Consider the following 18,213-nt stretch of genomic DNA (forward strand, 5'->3'; position numbering starts at 1 on the left):
GTTTATTTGGTAGTACTTATCTGTGTGAACAACTCTTTTCAAAAATGAAAATTGTAAAAAATGATCATCGAAATCGCCTTGATGATGAATGACTAAAAATTTGCATTAGAGTCCCAATTTCAAACATACTCCCAATACTGAAAAGCTTGTTGATGAGAAACAGAGCCAAATATCTCATTAATTAAATTTCAGCAGCTATTTCATTTTTTTTTCATTAAAAAAAATATGTATATGCTTGTGTATATATTGAAAGTATTACTAATAAAATGAATATCAAATTAAAAAACTTTTCATTGTAAATCTACGTCAAAAATAACAAATTCCACCCCATAAATTACATTTTTTTTTATTAATATATTAAAATATTTAATATTGTGTTTGTTGCAGCCTGTATGGAATATTAGGTTTTCAATTGTGGCCCACTGAAGAACAAAGGTTGCTCATCATTGCTTTAGAGGGCCAGATAAAAAGAAATCAATTCAAAAAAATTGCATTAAATATGGCGTCTTTGAATCTACTAGATCAGGGGTCAACAATCTTTTCTGACTCGCGGGCCATATTCAAATTTTATTTTTAATAAACAGGCCGCAAACATTTAATTAAAAGAAAATAGTGAGTGAAAAAAATACTTAGGTTATCAATTTTTATTATATCAATCTTAAAACACACAGAAATATTTAAAGTATGAGATATGAAACAATGAAAATTAAACTCAATGAAAAATTATCATGTAAAAACAAAGTCATAGTAAAAACAAAGAGAGATAAATGCATCACAATACGTTTGTCTCTCTGCTTAATGTGACTTTTTTGATTGTTTTCCCTTAGCCAAATTATCTAGATCCACTTGATAACCTAAGGTGAAAACTCGAATCGAGGCATGCAAATGTTCATCAGTCAGTCCAGAAGGAAATTTTTTTTTTTCTAAAACTCATGGCAGAAAATGTTTGTTCGTAAAATGTATGTGCTTCCAAATGCGACTATCATTTCTTTGCGAAAATGATTAAACCTTCAAATTTTTTTGTAAGCATCGATAGAATTTTTGGATATTTTCTAACAAAAATGCGTTCTTTAATGTTTCATTGCATTGTAATTCCAAAACTTTTGTCTATAGTCGGTTTGGTATGTCATCAATGTCGACATTAAAAGGGTTCAAAAATAATTGCATTTCAAGGCTACTTTTATGAAAATACACAAATCTTATTAAAAATTCCATTTGTAAATCTTCAATAATACCAACAACAGTTTCCTTTTATGTTTGCCATCCAACTATAGATATGCAGATTTGCAACATATATAATAATGTAGATTTTCTTCCATCATATATTTCTTCAACAGACATAGTTTGTCTTCAAAAGGTTTTATGTCAGAAAACAGTTCTGCTAGTAATTTACCTTGGTCCTGCAAAGTCAAATTAAGTTCATTATGGTAGTTGTAATGTCTACCATAAATGCAAGAGACATAATCCATTTTTTATCCGCTAGTTGTGGAACAGTATTTTCATGTTCCGTCATGAAAATATCTATTTCTTCACATAAATTAAGAAATCTTTTTAGTACAGCACCTATACTTAACCATCCAACAGTTGAGTAGTAGATAACGTCCTCTTGAATGTCCATAACGTCTTTTCTTGATGATAAAATTTTCCTGGCCACATGGCATGTAAGTATGGTCAACCTTTTATGCACCAAAAATGCACGTTTGGGCTGCATGCGGCCTGTGGGCCGCCAGTTGCTGACTCCTGTACTAGATCTTTGATGAAGACAAAGAAATGTCCACAGCATGGTCTATCAGTCAACCTATAAAAAAGTTGCATGATATCCAGGTATAAATATGAATTTGGATAATTTATTCAAAGCCTTGATGCTGCACATGGACTTGTGAGTCTAGGTGGAAGGCTGACATTAGTAGTAGTATTAATAATAATATGGGCTTGAAAAATTATGTAAAACCCTACTCACCAAATAATATACTGATTAACAACCCCATTTTTTTAAAATGACATACCCAATGGATACAACACATCAATTTATGGAATACCATAAGTGATGTGTTGTAGCAATAGTGCTGCACCTGTGTTTTCTCATCATCATCATCAATTTCCTGATATACCATCAAGGGATGTTCAGACTACTATGACAGCACTAGATGATTAAGTCAGTATTATTATTAATCTTCTATCCACAATTTTGCTCCAAATTGGTCTATTACTTATCAGTACTCCGATATTGTCATATTGAAGTGCAAACATTTTGTGCTTCTAAGGGACTTCGGACTAAATCAATCCACCTAAACCTTGGTTTTCCTCTGGATCTCTTTCCTGCCAACTTGGCATCAAACACCTGTTTTGCAAACCTTTCCTCACCCATTTTATTTAAGTAGCCAAAACCACCTTTGATTGCATCTGATTACACACGCTCAAATGCCAACAATTTCAAGTTCTTTTCTAATATGATTCTGCCAATGATTCCATCTGTTCACTAATTTTTCTCAGAATCCACATATCTGGGTCTCTAGTCTTTGATCAACTGCTTTATTTCCAACTCAACTCTCATATCCATCACTTATAACTTGTTTCAAAACTGTCATGTATACTATTAGTTTAGGCTAATTAAACTAATTAGAAATTAGACTAATTTCTCTAATTTCCAACTCAACTCTCATATTCATCACTTATAACTTGTTTCAAAACTGTCTTGTATACTTTAGGCTAAGTTTAGGCTAATTAAGCTAATTAGAAATTAGACTAATTTCTCTATTATTCCATACAAATTTATTCAGCTGGCTACCCACTATACCTGCTTTGCTTATTTTGTTGTCTGTTTCTAGATTTAACTTGTCATCTTCAATAAAAATTGTGCCTAAACAGCTGAAACATTTTCTTATTTTCTAAAGGCTATCCATTCAGAATGCAGATGAAGTTTTTTATGTTACTGCCTTTTTTTTTCAAATAGTTTTGGATTTTTATTGCAGACATAAGACGGATTTTTTCATCTAGTCTGGTCAAAAGATTGGAATAATATTCCCAGGTTATTGTTTTACCCTTTTCAAGAGAATTAATAAACAAAATGCCTTTAGCATCCCAAAACACCGAAACCATGACCTTTCCTGCTGATGGAACCAACTTTGTCTTCTTTGGCACTGAACAACCAGCTTCTGTCCACTGTTTTGACTACTGTTTGGATTCTGGTGTGTAATGGTGAATCCAAGTCTCATCCATAGTAATAAATTAACACACAAAATGTTAAAACGCTCGAAGCACTGTTCAGGGATTTTCATACAAGTGTGTTTTTGATCTGCTGTGAGCAAGTGTAGCACCCATCTTGAGCAAAGCTTTATCATTTGCAATTCTTCATGCAAAATATATCCTGCACATTCTTTTGATATGCCTATAGTCTCAGCAATTTCATGCACTATGACTCGCCGGTCATCCAATACCATATTGTGCCCTTGATCAATGATTTCTGATGTTGTTACACTTTTTGGACATTCTTAATGTGGTTCATCTGGTATGGAAACGTTTAAACTCGGAAGCCCATTTCTTAATTTTCGAAACAAAAGGAGAAGAGTGCCAATAAACTTTTATGAACTTCGAATGAATTTCTTTTGGCGTTAAACCTTCTTTTACAAAGAATTTTATAACTGCATAATACCCAATTTTATCCATTTCAAGAGATACAGGCAACACTTTTTCTTCAGGCAGCTGTATAAAACAAACTACTTGATAGAATGACTTTCAATTTCACATGGATGCTTATGACAGATGTACCAACGTAGAAAAAAAAAAATCTTGCCGATAGTGTTGCTATCTATGGTCAAGGCTGAGAACTTTCCAGACCACCCTCATATATGAAAAACTTACATCATTTCTAACTTCCTATTTACAATTTTTTCTCAAAATCAATCTGTTACCTGTCAAGACTCCAACATTATAGATCTTATATTTCTGTCTTCTAAGGCACTATTTACTGTACCAATCCACCTATACCTTGGTCGTCCTCTGGGTCTTTTTCTTGCCAACCTGGCAGAGAACACTTGTTTTGCTAATCTTTCCTCTCCAATTCTATTTAAGTGATCTTATCACCTGAGACTAGCTCTGCTAACATGTTCCTGGCTGCTAACAATGTCAAGTTGAATGATATATGCACGTAAACACAAGAAAGATATTTAATTAACCAAATATTTCCATCTGGAAATAGCAGACCATCCTCAGTGGTATTATAAGAACAGTTTTAAAAAAAAATACAAGCTGGAATACTAACAATAGATCGTTAAAAATAGAACACGCCGCGTGATGTTATACCACTAAGTATTAAGTATAAAACGGAATATTTTGAAGTAGAGACATGATTGAAAAAAAGAAAAAAAAATTAACGAGTAATCTTAATTAAACTTTCTCAGATTTTTGATATGATATACTGTCATTATGATTCAGATTGGGACGATAGAGCAAGGCCTCCACGCTTTAATTGAACAAACATTCGAACCTATAACGGGATCTATATCTATGTAAGAGGCAGGTCCTGGACAAAAAGATGCTGTGGTCAGTTTCAATCCTGTGTTGAGCCAATCCAGACTTTTCAGGTTTGTTGTGAAGAATGGAGGATTGATGTTCTTGGATTCTTTTTTCAAGAGAACATCCAGTTTTTTTTTTTTTTTCAATCATGTCTCTACTTCAAATATTCCGTTTTATACTTAATACTTAGTGAAATAACATCACGCGGCGTGTTCTCTTTTTAGCGATCTATTGTTAGTATTCTAGCTTGTATTTTTTTTTAAAACTGTTCTTGCAATACCACTGAGGATGGCCTGCTACTTCCAGGCCGAAATATTTGGTTAATTAAATATCTTTCTTGTGTTTATGTGCATATATCATTCAGTCTTATGTCACAAGTATCCTTAAAACAGCAAACAATGTCACGTTCTTTCCTAATATCCTCATTTAATATGACATTGCCATTGATGCCATCTGTTTATGCCTCAAATCTTTCTCAGAACTCTCATATGGTCTTTGGACAAGTGTTTTATTTCTAACTCAGCTTTCAGGTCCATAAGTTAAAATTGATTTGAACACTGTCTTGAATATAGCTAATTTAATGTTTTGACTAATTTCTCTCTTATTCTATATAATTATTCAATTAACTTCCTACCATACCTCCTTTGTTAATTCTGCTGTCTATTTCCATATTTAATTTACCATATTCACTAAAAATTCTGCTGCCTAGGTAGCTGAAATGTTTTGTTTGTTCTATAGGTTCTCCATTCACATTGCAGTTGATATTTTCAATGCTTCTGCCTATTTTCATTGTCTTTGTCTTGTTATTGCTGATTTTCATACAAAATTTATTACAACAGTTATTCAAATTAGTCAGACTTATACTGGATTTATTTAAAAGTATAACATCATTTGCATAAAGCAAAGCTGACATTAACATCTCCAATTTTGATGTCATGTTTAATACCACTTTCCTTCATAATGTGATCCATATAGATAATGAATAACAGAGGGGATAATGTACATCCTTGTTTCACACCAGATTTAACATTAAACCATCTTCCTGTACTTCCTTCAATTCTAACTGCAGACTTACAACTCAAATAAAGACTAAGTATTGCTTGATATGCCTCATTGACACCATAGAGCTGCAGAGTTTTGAATAGCTTTTCTCTTGGCACACTGTCATGTGCCTTTTCCAGATCTACAAAACTGAAATACAGATCTTTGTTATGTTCCCATGATTTCTCAACTATTTGTCTTGTCGTAAAGTGAAAATCTGATCCTAGCAGCCTCTATTTGCCATGAATATAGCTTGTTCTTCACCAAGCTTCCCTTCCACAATTCTTCTCAACTGTTTATCAAGTATACTTGCATAAATCTTACCTGGAACACTCAGTAGGGAAATACCTCTGTAATTCTCACATTCAGTTTTATTTCCCTTTTTTATATATGGATACTATGAGAGCTCTGCTCCAATCATGTGGAATTCGTCCCTCTGTCCAGGCCTTCTGAACTATGCAGTGCAGCTACTGTAAGACTTTTATACTTCCAAACTTTTGCATTTCTGGTTGAATAAGTAACTCATCAGATCACTTGGTTATTGAAGAATACTCTGATGAGCAGACACAAGCAGGTTATTGTTCCTCTTTATTAAGCCTTGCTAAGACCCCAATCGTGACTACTGCATGCAAATCTGGGTGCAAGGTTTCTTGGTGATGGGGAGGTGGTAGAGAGAGGATCCAGAGGTGAGTGACCAAGATAGTAGCAGGTCTATGGAATGAACCTTACAAGAATAGGTCGAAGTTTTGTGGGTTACAGAAACTGAATAGGCAGAAAAGGGGTGATATGATTGAGACATTCAAATTACCGAGGGGTTTTTACAAGATTAATTTAGAGGAAATTTTTCAAAACAGGTGTGGTGGTGGGAGAACTAGGATCCATCCATCCATGGAAACTGAGCAAGAGTGTAGTAAAGGTGTTAGAACCAAGTTTTTTACTTGGTGAGTGGTGAATGAGTGGAATAGGTTCAGAGTATGTTGGGGGTGTCATGACTGTGAATGAGTTCAAACCAAGGTAGCTGAAATTGTGCAAATGCTGAATAGTTCTTGACATGATGTTTAGGGCCTCCCTCGATGAGTCTAAGGACTCCTCAGAGTTGTCCGTATTAATAATAATATCATCATCTACTCCAGCTGCCTTTCCATACTTCAGGCTTTGATAGCTTTTTCTACTTCAAGTACAGATATGTATTCCTGGTTGCATGCCTCTTGAGTATTTTCTGTGTTTTCTTAAGGTTAAAAATATATTATTTAGAAAGGTTTTTTTATTGTTATTAAATAAAAAATATTATATATTGTCCAATCTACAGTTACTTGCCAGCTAGCAAAATCTACTCACTATGAGCAAGTGGGTGAGCACATTTGTCAAGCCCTGGTAATAATATTAATCGTCTTTATGAATTGGAATAATCCATACAGCCTTTCAATCAGAAGTAACTATTTCCAAAGGCAGTGATTCTCTGAAGAGGATTTAAAAAAGTAGATTAATTAACCTGACATATATCTGTTTACCCCTAATTCCCATGTGATCAATTTCCTCTTAATCCCATATTATGTCATTATGTAAATGTTGCTTGTCAAGCAGCATTTTCTCTTCTAACTTACAAATATTTTGCAAATAATCACAAAATACACATTCACAAAGCACTTGCAAAATACTCATTAACTTCTGCAACCATAGCTGAACAATTCAAAATTGTTCCAGAGAACTGTTTATACTTAACTCGTGTAATTGTCCTTAAACTATTTTCTTTTTACATATCTATAAAAACTTTTTTTTTTAGATTAATCCTAAACAATCCTAACCAGTTATAATTCAACTTTTGCTTTACAAGAGAGAATTATTTATAGAAGTACAAAAGAATTTTTTAAAAGAAATTACTTACCAGTTCCTATATTTAACCACATTACCCCCATCCATTTCATTTCATCTGCAGAAAACTTAAGATGACTAATACAGCATCCAAAATAGCTCTAAATAAAAGGTGTTAAATTATTTTAGAAATTAGGCATGCTCTTTTCATTATAATATTGTGTTTGGATCTTAAAACAGTATTATTTACTTAATATCTTTTCAAAATCAACCAACTTAAAGTGAAATCAAGATTTTTACACTTTTTGATTAGATTTATGATTTTATATCAACAGATATTTCATCATATTCTTCCAAAACAGAAGGTAATATCAATTACCAAGTAAAAACTAAACAAAATTGAAAATGTGCAAAAATTTCAAACATTTGTAAGGTTTATGTCATATAGTTATGCTTAAAAAATTTATAGAAGTGCTTTGTTTTTAACAAAAAGTGCTTGTTTTATATATAAGTGGTTATATATATAACCCCTCCATTACAATGCCAAGAAGAACAAAGAAAGGCCATAAAGCCCAGGGCCAGAATGGGCAATCACTGGATATGACTAAATTTCCCTAACTATATGACTATTCTGATCGAAACCATTTATGGAGACCAGTGAATGATGCAGTGGGGAAGCATTCCCAAATAATAAGCAATACTGGAATAACCCAAAGAACTCATAAATATAACAGTAATTCTCTTTTCTTCTATATAGGAACATTTAATTGTCCAACACTTAAGGAAGAGGAAGACCTTACCATCTTACAGTAAGAACTAAAACATATTAAATGGGACATCATAGGTTTAAGTGAAGTTCGCAAGCAGGATGAACATTTAATAAAACTAAAAAATGGAGACTACTTATACTATTATGGGGGAAACTAAAGGACAATACGAAGTGGGATTTCTAATTAAGAAAACAATTACGCACCTTATAGAAGAATTTAATTATACAGATGAAAGAATAATTGAAATTACACTTAAAATAAACTCTAAACTTAAAATCAGGATCATCCAAATATATGCTCCCCCCACACTGATGAAGAGATAGATGCATTTTATGACTCACTGCTGCACACTCTAGATAAAAAAAGAAATAGCAATCAAAACTTTACTATAGTAATGGACGATTTTAATGTCAAAGTAGGTCATCCCTATAGGAGGGAAGAGAGACTAAGGTTCCAGAAGTTTTTGTTCACATAGGATAATATATTAATAACTGTTGTTTATGTGATTGAAAGGATGTTGTGCACAATTAAGTGTTTTTCTTGTTGTGAATTGAAGAATACTATGTAGTAGTTAAGTAGTCGATTTGATGTACAGGGTGTTCGGGATAAATTTGACATATTTATAATTAATTATATTTTTCCATAAGTTACATGTATTAACACACACTTCTCTTCATTTAAAAGTTTGGACCCTTCTTCATTCATATACAAGATGTCAGAAAGGATGGATAGCTGGAACCCACCTGAATCATGGAAGAGAATAGCTTGTATCATGATGATTCGTGCCCGCCATCAAAATAAGGATATTACGACTGCTGCCCAATGCTCCCTGAATACAGTAAAAACAATCAGGCATGAACTAGAGACTTGCAATGGTGACTACGAGGATGTAGCAAGAAGAAAGATCCCTAGCAGATGATCTGATTGCGTTCGTACAGCAGAATTCCTCGCAAATCTGCAGGAACAGGTGTTGAAGAACCCTGGCATTGGAATTCGGGCTTTGTTCGTGGAGTTGCTAACTGTAGTCAAGCCCTGGATAACAAGGGTAGCCAATGGTAGGCCGTATGTATGGCAGCAGGATTCGGCCCCTTGCCACACCTCTGGGAAAAGTCAAAAATGGTTGTCTGAAAATTTCTACGACTTCACCAGTCCAAATGTTTGGCCTCCAAACTCCCCAGACCTTAACCCCATGGATTATTTTGTATGGGGCGCAGTTGAAAAAGACACCAATCGCACTTCCAGTAATACAAAAGCCCAGTTAATGGATAAAATTAAAACAGTTTTTGCGGCCCTTCCCAGGGAGACTGTAGCATCAGCTTGTTCGAGGTTCCGAAGCAGAATTGAAGCTGTGATCGATGCTAATGGTGGTTATTTTGAGTAAATCTTGTTGATAGTATTGTAATTAACTCTGCCTGTAATGGTTTTTTGTCAATTCATTAAATTTAATAGATACAAAGAAGATTTTCTTTTTCCTTACGAAACTGTCAAATTTATCCCGAACACCCTGTATACATATTGCTGCTTTTTGTTAAATTAAAGATTTTTATTTTGGTTATGAACTCCTTGAAGACAATGTTGTCTTAGTTTTAATGGGATGATCAATAGATTAAATTAAGAGGTCAGTTACATATAAGATATTCTGGGATAAGAAACAGTGTGCAAGCTGGAGCATAGTTTCACTTTTTTCTTTTTATTTTGAATTTTGAGTATAGTTTCGCTTTTTTCTTTTTATTTTGAATTTAAGATTTTAAAACCACTAGGAGTGTGTAAACCACTAGAAGTGAGTAAATATATCCATGCATGCACACACACCGAGTTGTTTAAAGGAGTAGAAATGTAAGAGGTATTTACTACAAGAAGAAATAGAGATTATTATTTTTATTGTACAGGTACCTCCATGGAGTCCAAAGATCCATCGCAGGAGACCCAAACTATATACACAATGTATCATACCCCTACTTAAACCCACTAACAGACAAAGTACTCACAAGTGACTCTGGCAACCCATTCCACTCATTCACAACCCTCCAAGCAAAAATTCCAGTCCTCACACATCCTTACTAACCACACCTTTATTCAACTTCCAGGGATGATCCGTTTGTTCTGGCCATTCCAGCCAAGTGCTGAAACATTTCCCGCATTAGTCCTATAAAAACCCTTTAAGCAACTTGAATGTTTCTATCATATCCCCTCTTTTTCTCATATCAACCAACTTCTGCATTCCAAACACCCTCAATCAATCTTCATTGGGAATATTCCACAGACCACCATCTTGGTCACTCCACTTTGAATCTTCTCCACCACTTCCTTATCCCAAGAAACACAGGAGACCAGATTGTGGCAGAATAATCCAGATGTGGACATATCAAGACCTTATAAAGAGGAATAACCACTTCCTTATCTCTACTTGTTAACGTGTTCTTCAATAGCCAAGTAATCTTACTAGCAACCTTAGCAATATGTTCTCTAACAATCAGTTCCTTCACCTTACCTTTTTGTATCTGGATGGGATGACTAATATCATTAATTTTTTGCCCTAGAGATTCTGATATAAATAAGATGTGGTTTATTTATTTTCTTTTATTACTGTTCTACATATTTATTATTTTTTATTTATTTATTTATATGCAAAAATTCACACCAGGGAAACACGATTTTCAAGCACTTTTATTAAGTACTTCCCTGATCAATGAGTTTCCATATATAATTTCCTTCTTAGCTTGTTCTTTTTGTTTGTTCAATCGGGCTTTATTATTATTATTACCTTGGACCACCTGCTTCTTTCTCCTCTCAGCCCTGCTAATCTATCGCTGGCTCTGCAATATTTCAATTTTGCACTTTGTCCTGTGAAGGATAACATTGAAGCGCATTATTTGTTTATTTATTTCCTTTCATTCTCCTCTATTTCCACAGCCACACACTTGACATTAATTCCGACATTTTCCATCCTACCACAGATATTGTCTGCTCTACTAATATTTGCTGTGTTCTCGTCACCTAATAGGCACTCGTTTTTGAAACATTTAATATGCTCTCTCTCGCACTCTCTCTATCCAGTTTCCATTTACTTTCATATATCCTTTAATTGTCGCAGCAAATACATTTCCCACACACACTGCATTGCACAAAATCCTGCAAATTCAAATCACCTGACAACCAAAATGATAAAGATGAAAGGGAAAAAAAACTGAAGGTAAGAATATTCTAGATAATGTCTGAAGCAATTACCTGGTAAAATTAAATAAGAGCAAGCAAGACAATGGACTGAAAGAATGCAATCGGGAATACACATCAATACTTGAAGCAGAAAATGGCCATATGAAAAATTTGCAATCTGAAAAGACAGCTAAAACAGATGATATTAGACCATATAAACATCAAATATGAAGATATAAAAACTTTTATGGTGGCCACACTGCCAGATTTCAGATAGCTGAACTGCAGATAATCACAGAGTAAAGTTCTTATAGTAACCAACTCTAATTAATGAGAAATAAATAAAACCATCTCAAACTATCTGAAAATTTGGGTATCATCAAAAAAAGAATACCAGGAAAAAAATGGTCCTTTTTTTATTTTTATTTTATGAGAAATAGGACAGAACTGGGTTTTATTAGCATTGAAATTGATGAGGTTATCTGAACCCCATTGGAGGATGGCTTGGAGATCAGAATTGAGGGTGGTAGTGGTCGATGTTCTGCAGGATGAGGTGAGTTGTGTAGGGTAAGGTTTATCAAATGAAAGGGAGGAGTGCAATCTGCTGTCATCGGCAAAACTGTATATTGGTCACTAATATACAGTTTTGTATATTAGTGTAATATTAGTGTAATATTTGTATATTAGTATAATATAAGTAGGTCACTGATATACAGCAGGAAGAGGATTGATTGGGTTGGTTTGGAATGTTTGCTCTTGTTCTCTGATGAAAACAGCAGTGTCTTGTTTAACCAAGCAACTCTTCAACTGTTATAAAATTTCATGTTGTGCCATCATGTTTGTTTCTGGTTTAAGCCAGTGCAGAATACAATTAGTCAGAAAAATCCCAAACTGCCAGCCTATTCCCATTTGGTATCTAGTGGATACGTTCACACAACAATCCTTAAATGTTATGTAGAGGTAGGTAGATTTTCATTTATCGAGCTTTGACCCTTAAGAAATCTACAAATAAAAATTCTGATTGGTCTATAATCAGCTACATCAGTCCTAACTCCATCTTTTTATACTGGTCTATAATTTATTATTATGCAGTAAGAGTAAAGAAGATAGGAAGGTTGCAAAATGTTTCGGAAGCAGTTAAAAATTCTTCAAAATAAAGGAAAGGATAATGTAAAAGGAATCAAAGATGATCAAGGTAATATAAAATCTGAAGATATTCTGGATGTGTGGAGAAAAATTATGGAAGAGAAACTTGGAGAGGAATAATTTGGATTTATGAGAAATAGTTGAGAAACCTCGAAAATATAATAAGGATCTTGTTGTTATGTTTTGTAGTCCTAGAAAAAGCCTATGACAAGATGCCAAGAGAAAAGCTTTTGAGAACACTACAATCAGATGGAGTAAGTGGAACATTATACAAAACAATATGTAGTCTACATATTGTTTTGTATAATGTAGTGGTTTGATTGGAAAGAGGTTTAAGACAATATACTATATCTCCACTCTTATTCATTATCTATATGGATACATTATGAGAAAAATTCCATTAAACTTGATCAGAATTAGAGGTATCAAACTTAGTTCTTTACTTTATGCAGATGATGCTGTACTCATAAACATATCCTTCAAGAAGAACAAAACTATGAAATCAGGAAGGAACATGGAAAACTTTAACTGCATTCTCAAGAGAGAGAGAGAGAGCAAGTAAAATTTTCAGAAAAAGTTTTCTGAAAATTTTACTCCATTCACAAAAAACTGTGAATGGAGCAAATTAATGGAAATAGACCACAGAATAAGCAATGCTAGTATAGTAGGAAGTCAAGTAAATAAATGTATTTGGAGTAAGGCAGTGTTTGAACCAGTTTTAACTTATGGATACAAGGAACTGGGTCAGAAATGAAACAGGAAATCAAAATCTAGAGACCATAGATAAGAGATATGAACATTCTGAGAAAAATGAGTTGAGTGAACAGATAGACATAAATGGCAAAATCATATTAAAAATGAAGATATTAGGAAGGAGCATGACACACGAATTTGAGAATGTTTCAGAAGAACTAATCGAAGGTAGTATTAGTTCTTAAACAGAACAGGTTAGGAAAGGCTAATAAAACAGGAGTTTGATGCCAAGATGGCAGGAGAGAAACAGAAACCAAGATCTAAGTCAACCAATATAGTTAAAGGTGCCCTACATGAGAGAAATATAAGATCTAACAATATTGGAGTGGTGAAGTGATAGAATAATTTGAAGGGAAAACTGTTGACAGGACATTACAAAAACAATATCCAATATTGTTTTATACCTAATCAGAAAACGGATGCTCAGTCTCTCTAGAGTGGCATCAGTGTTTGGAAAGGCTGATAGAAAGGGTGGGGGGGCAAGTCTGTTCGATACACATGCTGCTAAATCATTCCACATAAAACTTAAAGGAATGGATATGAACTTGTAATATGAATAGGAGTGGTTGACTGAGTCTCTGAGAATGAAGATGACCAGCAGTGTACAACAGGATTCTGTACTCAGGCCACTGTTATGTAATTTATATTATATATCAATGATATTGGGGATAAACTAGAGGAAGATATCCAGTTGTTTGCTGACAATAAGTTAGGGTGAGTGATGATGGTCATATATCTGATACAGAGCATCTGCAGGATAGACTATAGTAATTCTAATATTAATAAGTAGATTAATGAAAATAAAATAATAAAATGTATAAAATCCACTGCATTGAATAAACTACTTGTGCTTGCAGGAACATATCAATATTGCAAAATATACCAAGCAACTAATTACAACTAAAACAATAACAATGAATCTAACTGTCAGATTTTAGGGAAAGAAAACATATACTAGAATATTAATTAAAAAACTTTAATTAATACTTCCTATATTTTGGTAATGTTATATTACCATCTTCAGGGATCACAAATAATGACATGTGCATGTAGGCACTAACACTAAGCAAATATGCCTGAAGAAAGCAACAGAAGTCGGTCTTAGAGTCCTAAAGGTGCCTCCTAGTGAACAAAATTGGGTTGTCTTGACTGCTGGACTGATGTTCTTAGATTGCAAGCTTCCCACATTTGGGGAAGTGTCATGCAACCAAATATGTTGAGGTTTGGGAAGTTTTTCAGAGTTGAGGCTGATTCCAAGAATAATCTCTCATATTAATACTTGCTGCAGTGTAGTAAAGTGGCTTTCTTCCAAAATATTCTGTGATGGGTATATAGTTAATGGTCAGAAAGTTCTGAGTAGCTGTATTGATGGAACCAGATATGGTCCTTATGTTCAGATATCCTGATATTAGCTGTCCTGCAAGTTTGGCTGTAGTAGGACAATTTGCAACTGCAAGGGATCTGGTATACTCCACGTAGGACTAAGGGGAAGTGGCTGGTCTTTGGTGGAATAGATAAGAGAAGCCATTTTTTTTTATATGGTTTGTAACAAGTTGTCAGATCTATCTACCTGTATGTGTAAGTTTTCTGTAAACGGAGGAAGCCAGGGATCCATCAAGCTGGCATAATAACATAAAAAGAATAACAATCTCCCTTTCTAGGAAAGGGAGATTGTTATTGTTTTAATGGCAAAAGTGCATGAAAACTTCTTGACTTTAGTGTAGAAAATTCATCATCAACAATGGCCTAAAAATTCAAACAATGATTTAGATAAAAATATTGTTTTTTAATTTCGCCGCCTGACATGAAGTCTATAAATTGTTCCTCTTCTTCAATTGAGAAACCTTCAGGTGTAATCTGAAATGGGTTTTTAACCCACTTGTTCATTGCCATTATGTTGTTGTCGGTTATAAAATAGTTTCTAAAATTCTTTGTCAACATCATCAAATGATTTTCAATAATTGCAAATAAAACTTTGATGTGTTGCTCTTCTGCTTTGCAGGTTTTGATAAATTCATCCACATTTGCAAACATTTTTAATTTTTGTTGCTTAACCTTTTTGTTCCATAACTCTAGTTTTTTTACAAAAAGCATTAACTTTATCACTCATCTCTAAGATATGTGTATTTTTTTCTTGGAGTTGCATAAAAAAAATCAGCTAACTCCTTTTCTTCCCATATAGGAAATAAGCGAGGCCGTTTTAGCCCTATCTAACTTTTGGAGACTGAGTGGGCAGTTCAATCTCCACTGATACCAATCAGAGACAGCTGGCCCAAGGCTATGGCGAATTAAGTGGCATGCAGTGAAGAGAGACAGCTCAATAAGTGCTGCCATCTCGTGGTCCCTAACATAATATATTTAATGTCAGAAAATAGTGTGGGTTCTACAGTCGATTTTCTTGAGTTTACTGGATGAAAAACCTGAATTTCTGGGAGAAAAAGCCTGCTTCCCGTGCCAGAGATCGACTAACTTGGGAACCATTGGAAAAAAAAAGACTCAGAAAAGTTCCCTCTAGTCGTCGACTAGATTCAAAACAAAGTTTTCCTTTGTGCAGTCAAGCGCTGTGGTGTGCAAACGGCACATCCACTGATGGCAGAATTAGTCTTCTCCGATAGTGTGGGGCTTTTTGCACCTAGCTATATTATATGCAACTTTGTAAGATGGCAGTAAAGCTTTTTCATTTATAGACAAAACTATTTTAATGCTAGATTTTTGCATTTCAAGCATTTCAGTTTGCAACAAAGGCCTCTCGAGGTTTGTTAAAACTCCTTATGAAGTGTTTCTAAATGTCATTTAAGTTTATTTGGTTTCATGCTATCAGCCGCCAAATTTTTCAAACAAATAACACACAGTGGTCTTTCTTCATCATTTACTTCAGTCTTGGTAAAACCAAAATCTAAATATACTGCTGAATACTTTCTTGATTTTACTTTTGGAGTGATATCTGAATTTGTTGAGGTCGACGCTCCACAGTTGTCAAATGCCAGCTTATGTCCAATTAAAAATTTATCCATTTTTCTACACTAGAAAACATTGTTTTTATAATGTGTACACAGTCGTTGTGAAAAGAAGTAAAATAATGCTGACCAACAACTTCCCACTATTGGCCACTGTTGCAGTGTTACTGCTGTCTTGCCATTTCAAGCCTTATTTATATTTACAGAAATATTTATTTATACTTACAGAAACATTTCCAGAACATTAAAGGCTTCCCATGATGAAAGGCCGATACAATTCAATGGTCTGTGCAGTGATGCCAGATCTATACAATTTTCAAAAGATAAATAAGGCTTGAAATGGCAAGACAGCAGTAACACTGCAACAAATTTTGCGTGACAAGAAAATCTAATAGATTCATCTGACGGCATAATGTCTTTTTCTTGTCACGCAAAATTTCTTCATAGCAAGCCAGTGATTTTTTTATTCCTTGCCTTGTGGCTACAATTCGTTCCTCGTTAGAATCTATGTCCTCCAAAATCTGTAAACCTTTCTTAATTAAGCAGAGACCTTCTGTTAATTTTGCAATTGTCATGTGCTTTTCTGGTAAAACTGGATCTGAGGTTTTGGTCTCTTCAGTAGCGAAGAGTCTCCAATATCGAAGACTCTTCACTACTGAAGGATGTCTCCGATATCGGAGACACCCCAAGAATCTCCGATAATCTTTACAGCATCTAAAACATTAAACCGTTTCCAAAATTCTTTAACAGACAGTTGCTCATTTTGCCTCATAGCTTCATTCAGACTTGCAAATGAATGCCATATGTAATACGCTTTGAATGTTTTTCTTTTCTTGCTAGCTGTAGAAGAATCGGACTTGCTTCTTTTGGGCGACATTATTATTTTTTATCTGATAAAATTTTAATCAAGAACATAACAATAAACAATCGCAAGGTTTGTAGACTATAAAAATCGCGTATGAATGGAGGCCGTGCAAAACATGTCAGTGCTTGTTCACGGCATGTGCGACACTGGCAAATGCAGCCGGCACCAGAAAGATACGACTAGTGGTGAGGCGTGAAGCGGGACGGGAATATGTGCATATAAGAAACCACATAACTCCGGATTCGCGTAAGTCGGGGCATGACTGTATATATATATACAGTAACCCCCTCCCGACTTACATTATATGCGACTTACGTAAATTTGCAGTTACATAATAAATCTCGAAAATTACAACTACCAGCACGTATGAACATGTTTGTGGCTTTTGCATCTTTGACATCCATTGCAGTATGCAACGACATAATGTCAACTAGACTCGGCATTTACAGCAAATGTAACGAATAGTAAGAGGCAGTGACAGGTTACCAGTAAACACCGAGAGCAAGTGTGCAAAAGTTGTAACGTTCAAACTGAAACCTACCAATTAGAAATAAGGACTCCGTAAACAATTCCTCCTTTCCCCGACCCGTCAGTAGTCCAGGCCTCGAGCGGTTAGTCACTTTTTTATGATCATTAGTGTTCGTCGTTTATTTACCCTTAAAATGGATTTGAAATGCAAAACCGAATGTGCTGGTAATAAATCTAAAAACCAAAGATCTGCAATTACTTCTAAAGTAATTGCAGACCCTTTTTTTAGAAGTTTTTTCATACATAAGAAAATAATTCATATGTATGAAGACGGGAAAATTATATCAACAATAGCTCAGGATATAAATCAACCTATTTTGACAGTGAATACGATAGTGAAGGATAAAGTTCGCATTGTTGAAAGCACGAAAGGTGCGGTAACGTTGAAGGGCACAATCATTACCAAGAAGAGGCTGGGCCCGATTTCAGAGATGGAGAAATTGTTGTCTCACTGGATCAAGGATCTGACATAGAAGTGGATACCATTAAGTTTTCTGATTATCCAGGAGAAGGCTAGGTCTTTACATAAAGATTTACAAGAGAAGGCTGGCATCACGGACATGGAGAGTGCATTTAAAGCTAATGATGGATGGTTCGAACAATTCAAGAAGCGTACAAATCTACACAGCATCAAAGTCATGGGTGAGGCAGAAGTGCAGATACAGATGCG

At 34.5% G+C, this 18,213-nt stretch overlaps 1 protein-coding gene across 2 annotated transcripts in view; it reads right to left on the minus strand.

Annotated features, from left to right (window-relative positions):
* LOC150103295 (centromere protein L-like) overlaps positions 1-18,213 on the minus strand; it is a 139,167-nt gene that overhangs the window by 34,249 nt on the left and 86,705 nt on the right. For both annotated transcript variants that reach the window (XM_090398026.1, XM_090398025.1), the window contains exon 7: positions 7,442-7,529. In XM_090398026.1, coding sequence (XP_090254152.1) covers positions 7,442-7,529 — 88 coding nt within the window. The remainder of the gene's footprint in view (positions 1-7,441; positions 7,530-18,213) is intronic.

The sequence above is a fragment of the Typopeltis vanoorti genome, chromosome 9 (assembly GCF_054136105.1).
Source record: "Typopeltis vanoorti isolate ZY-2024b chromosome 9, IOZ_Tvanoo_1.0, whole genome shotgun sequence".
NCBI classification, from domain to species: Eukaryota; Metazoa; Arthropoda; class Arachnida; order Uropygi; family Thelyphonidae; genus Typopeltis; species Typopeltis vanoorti.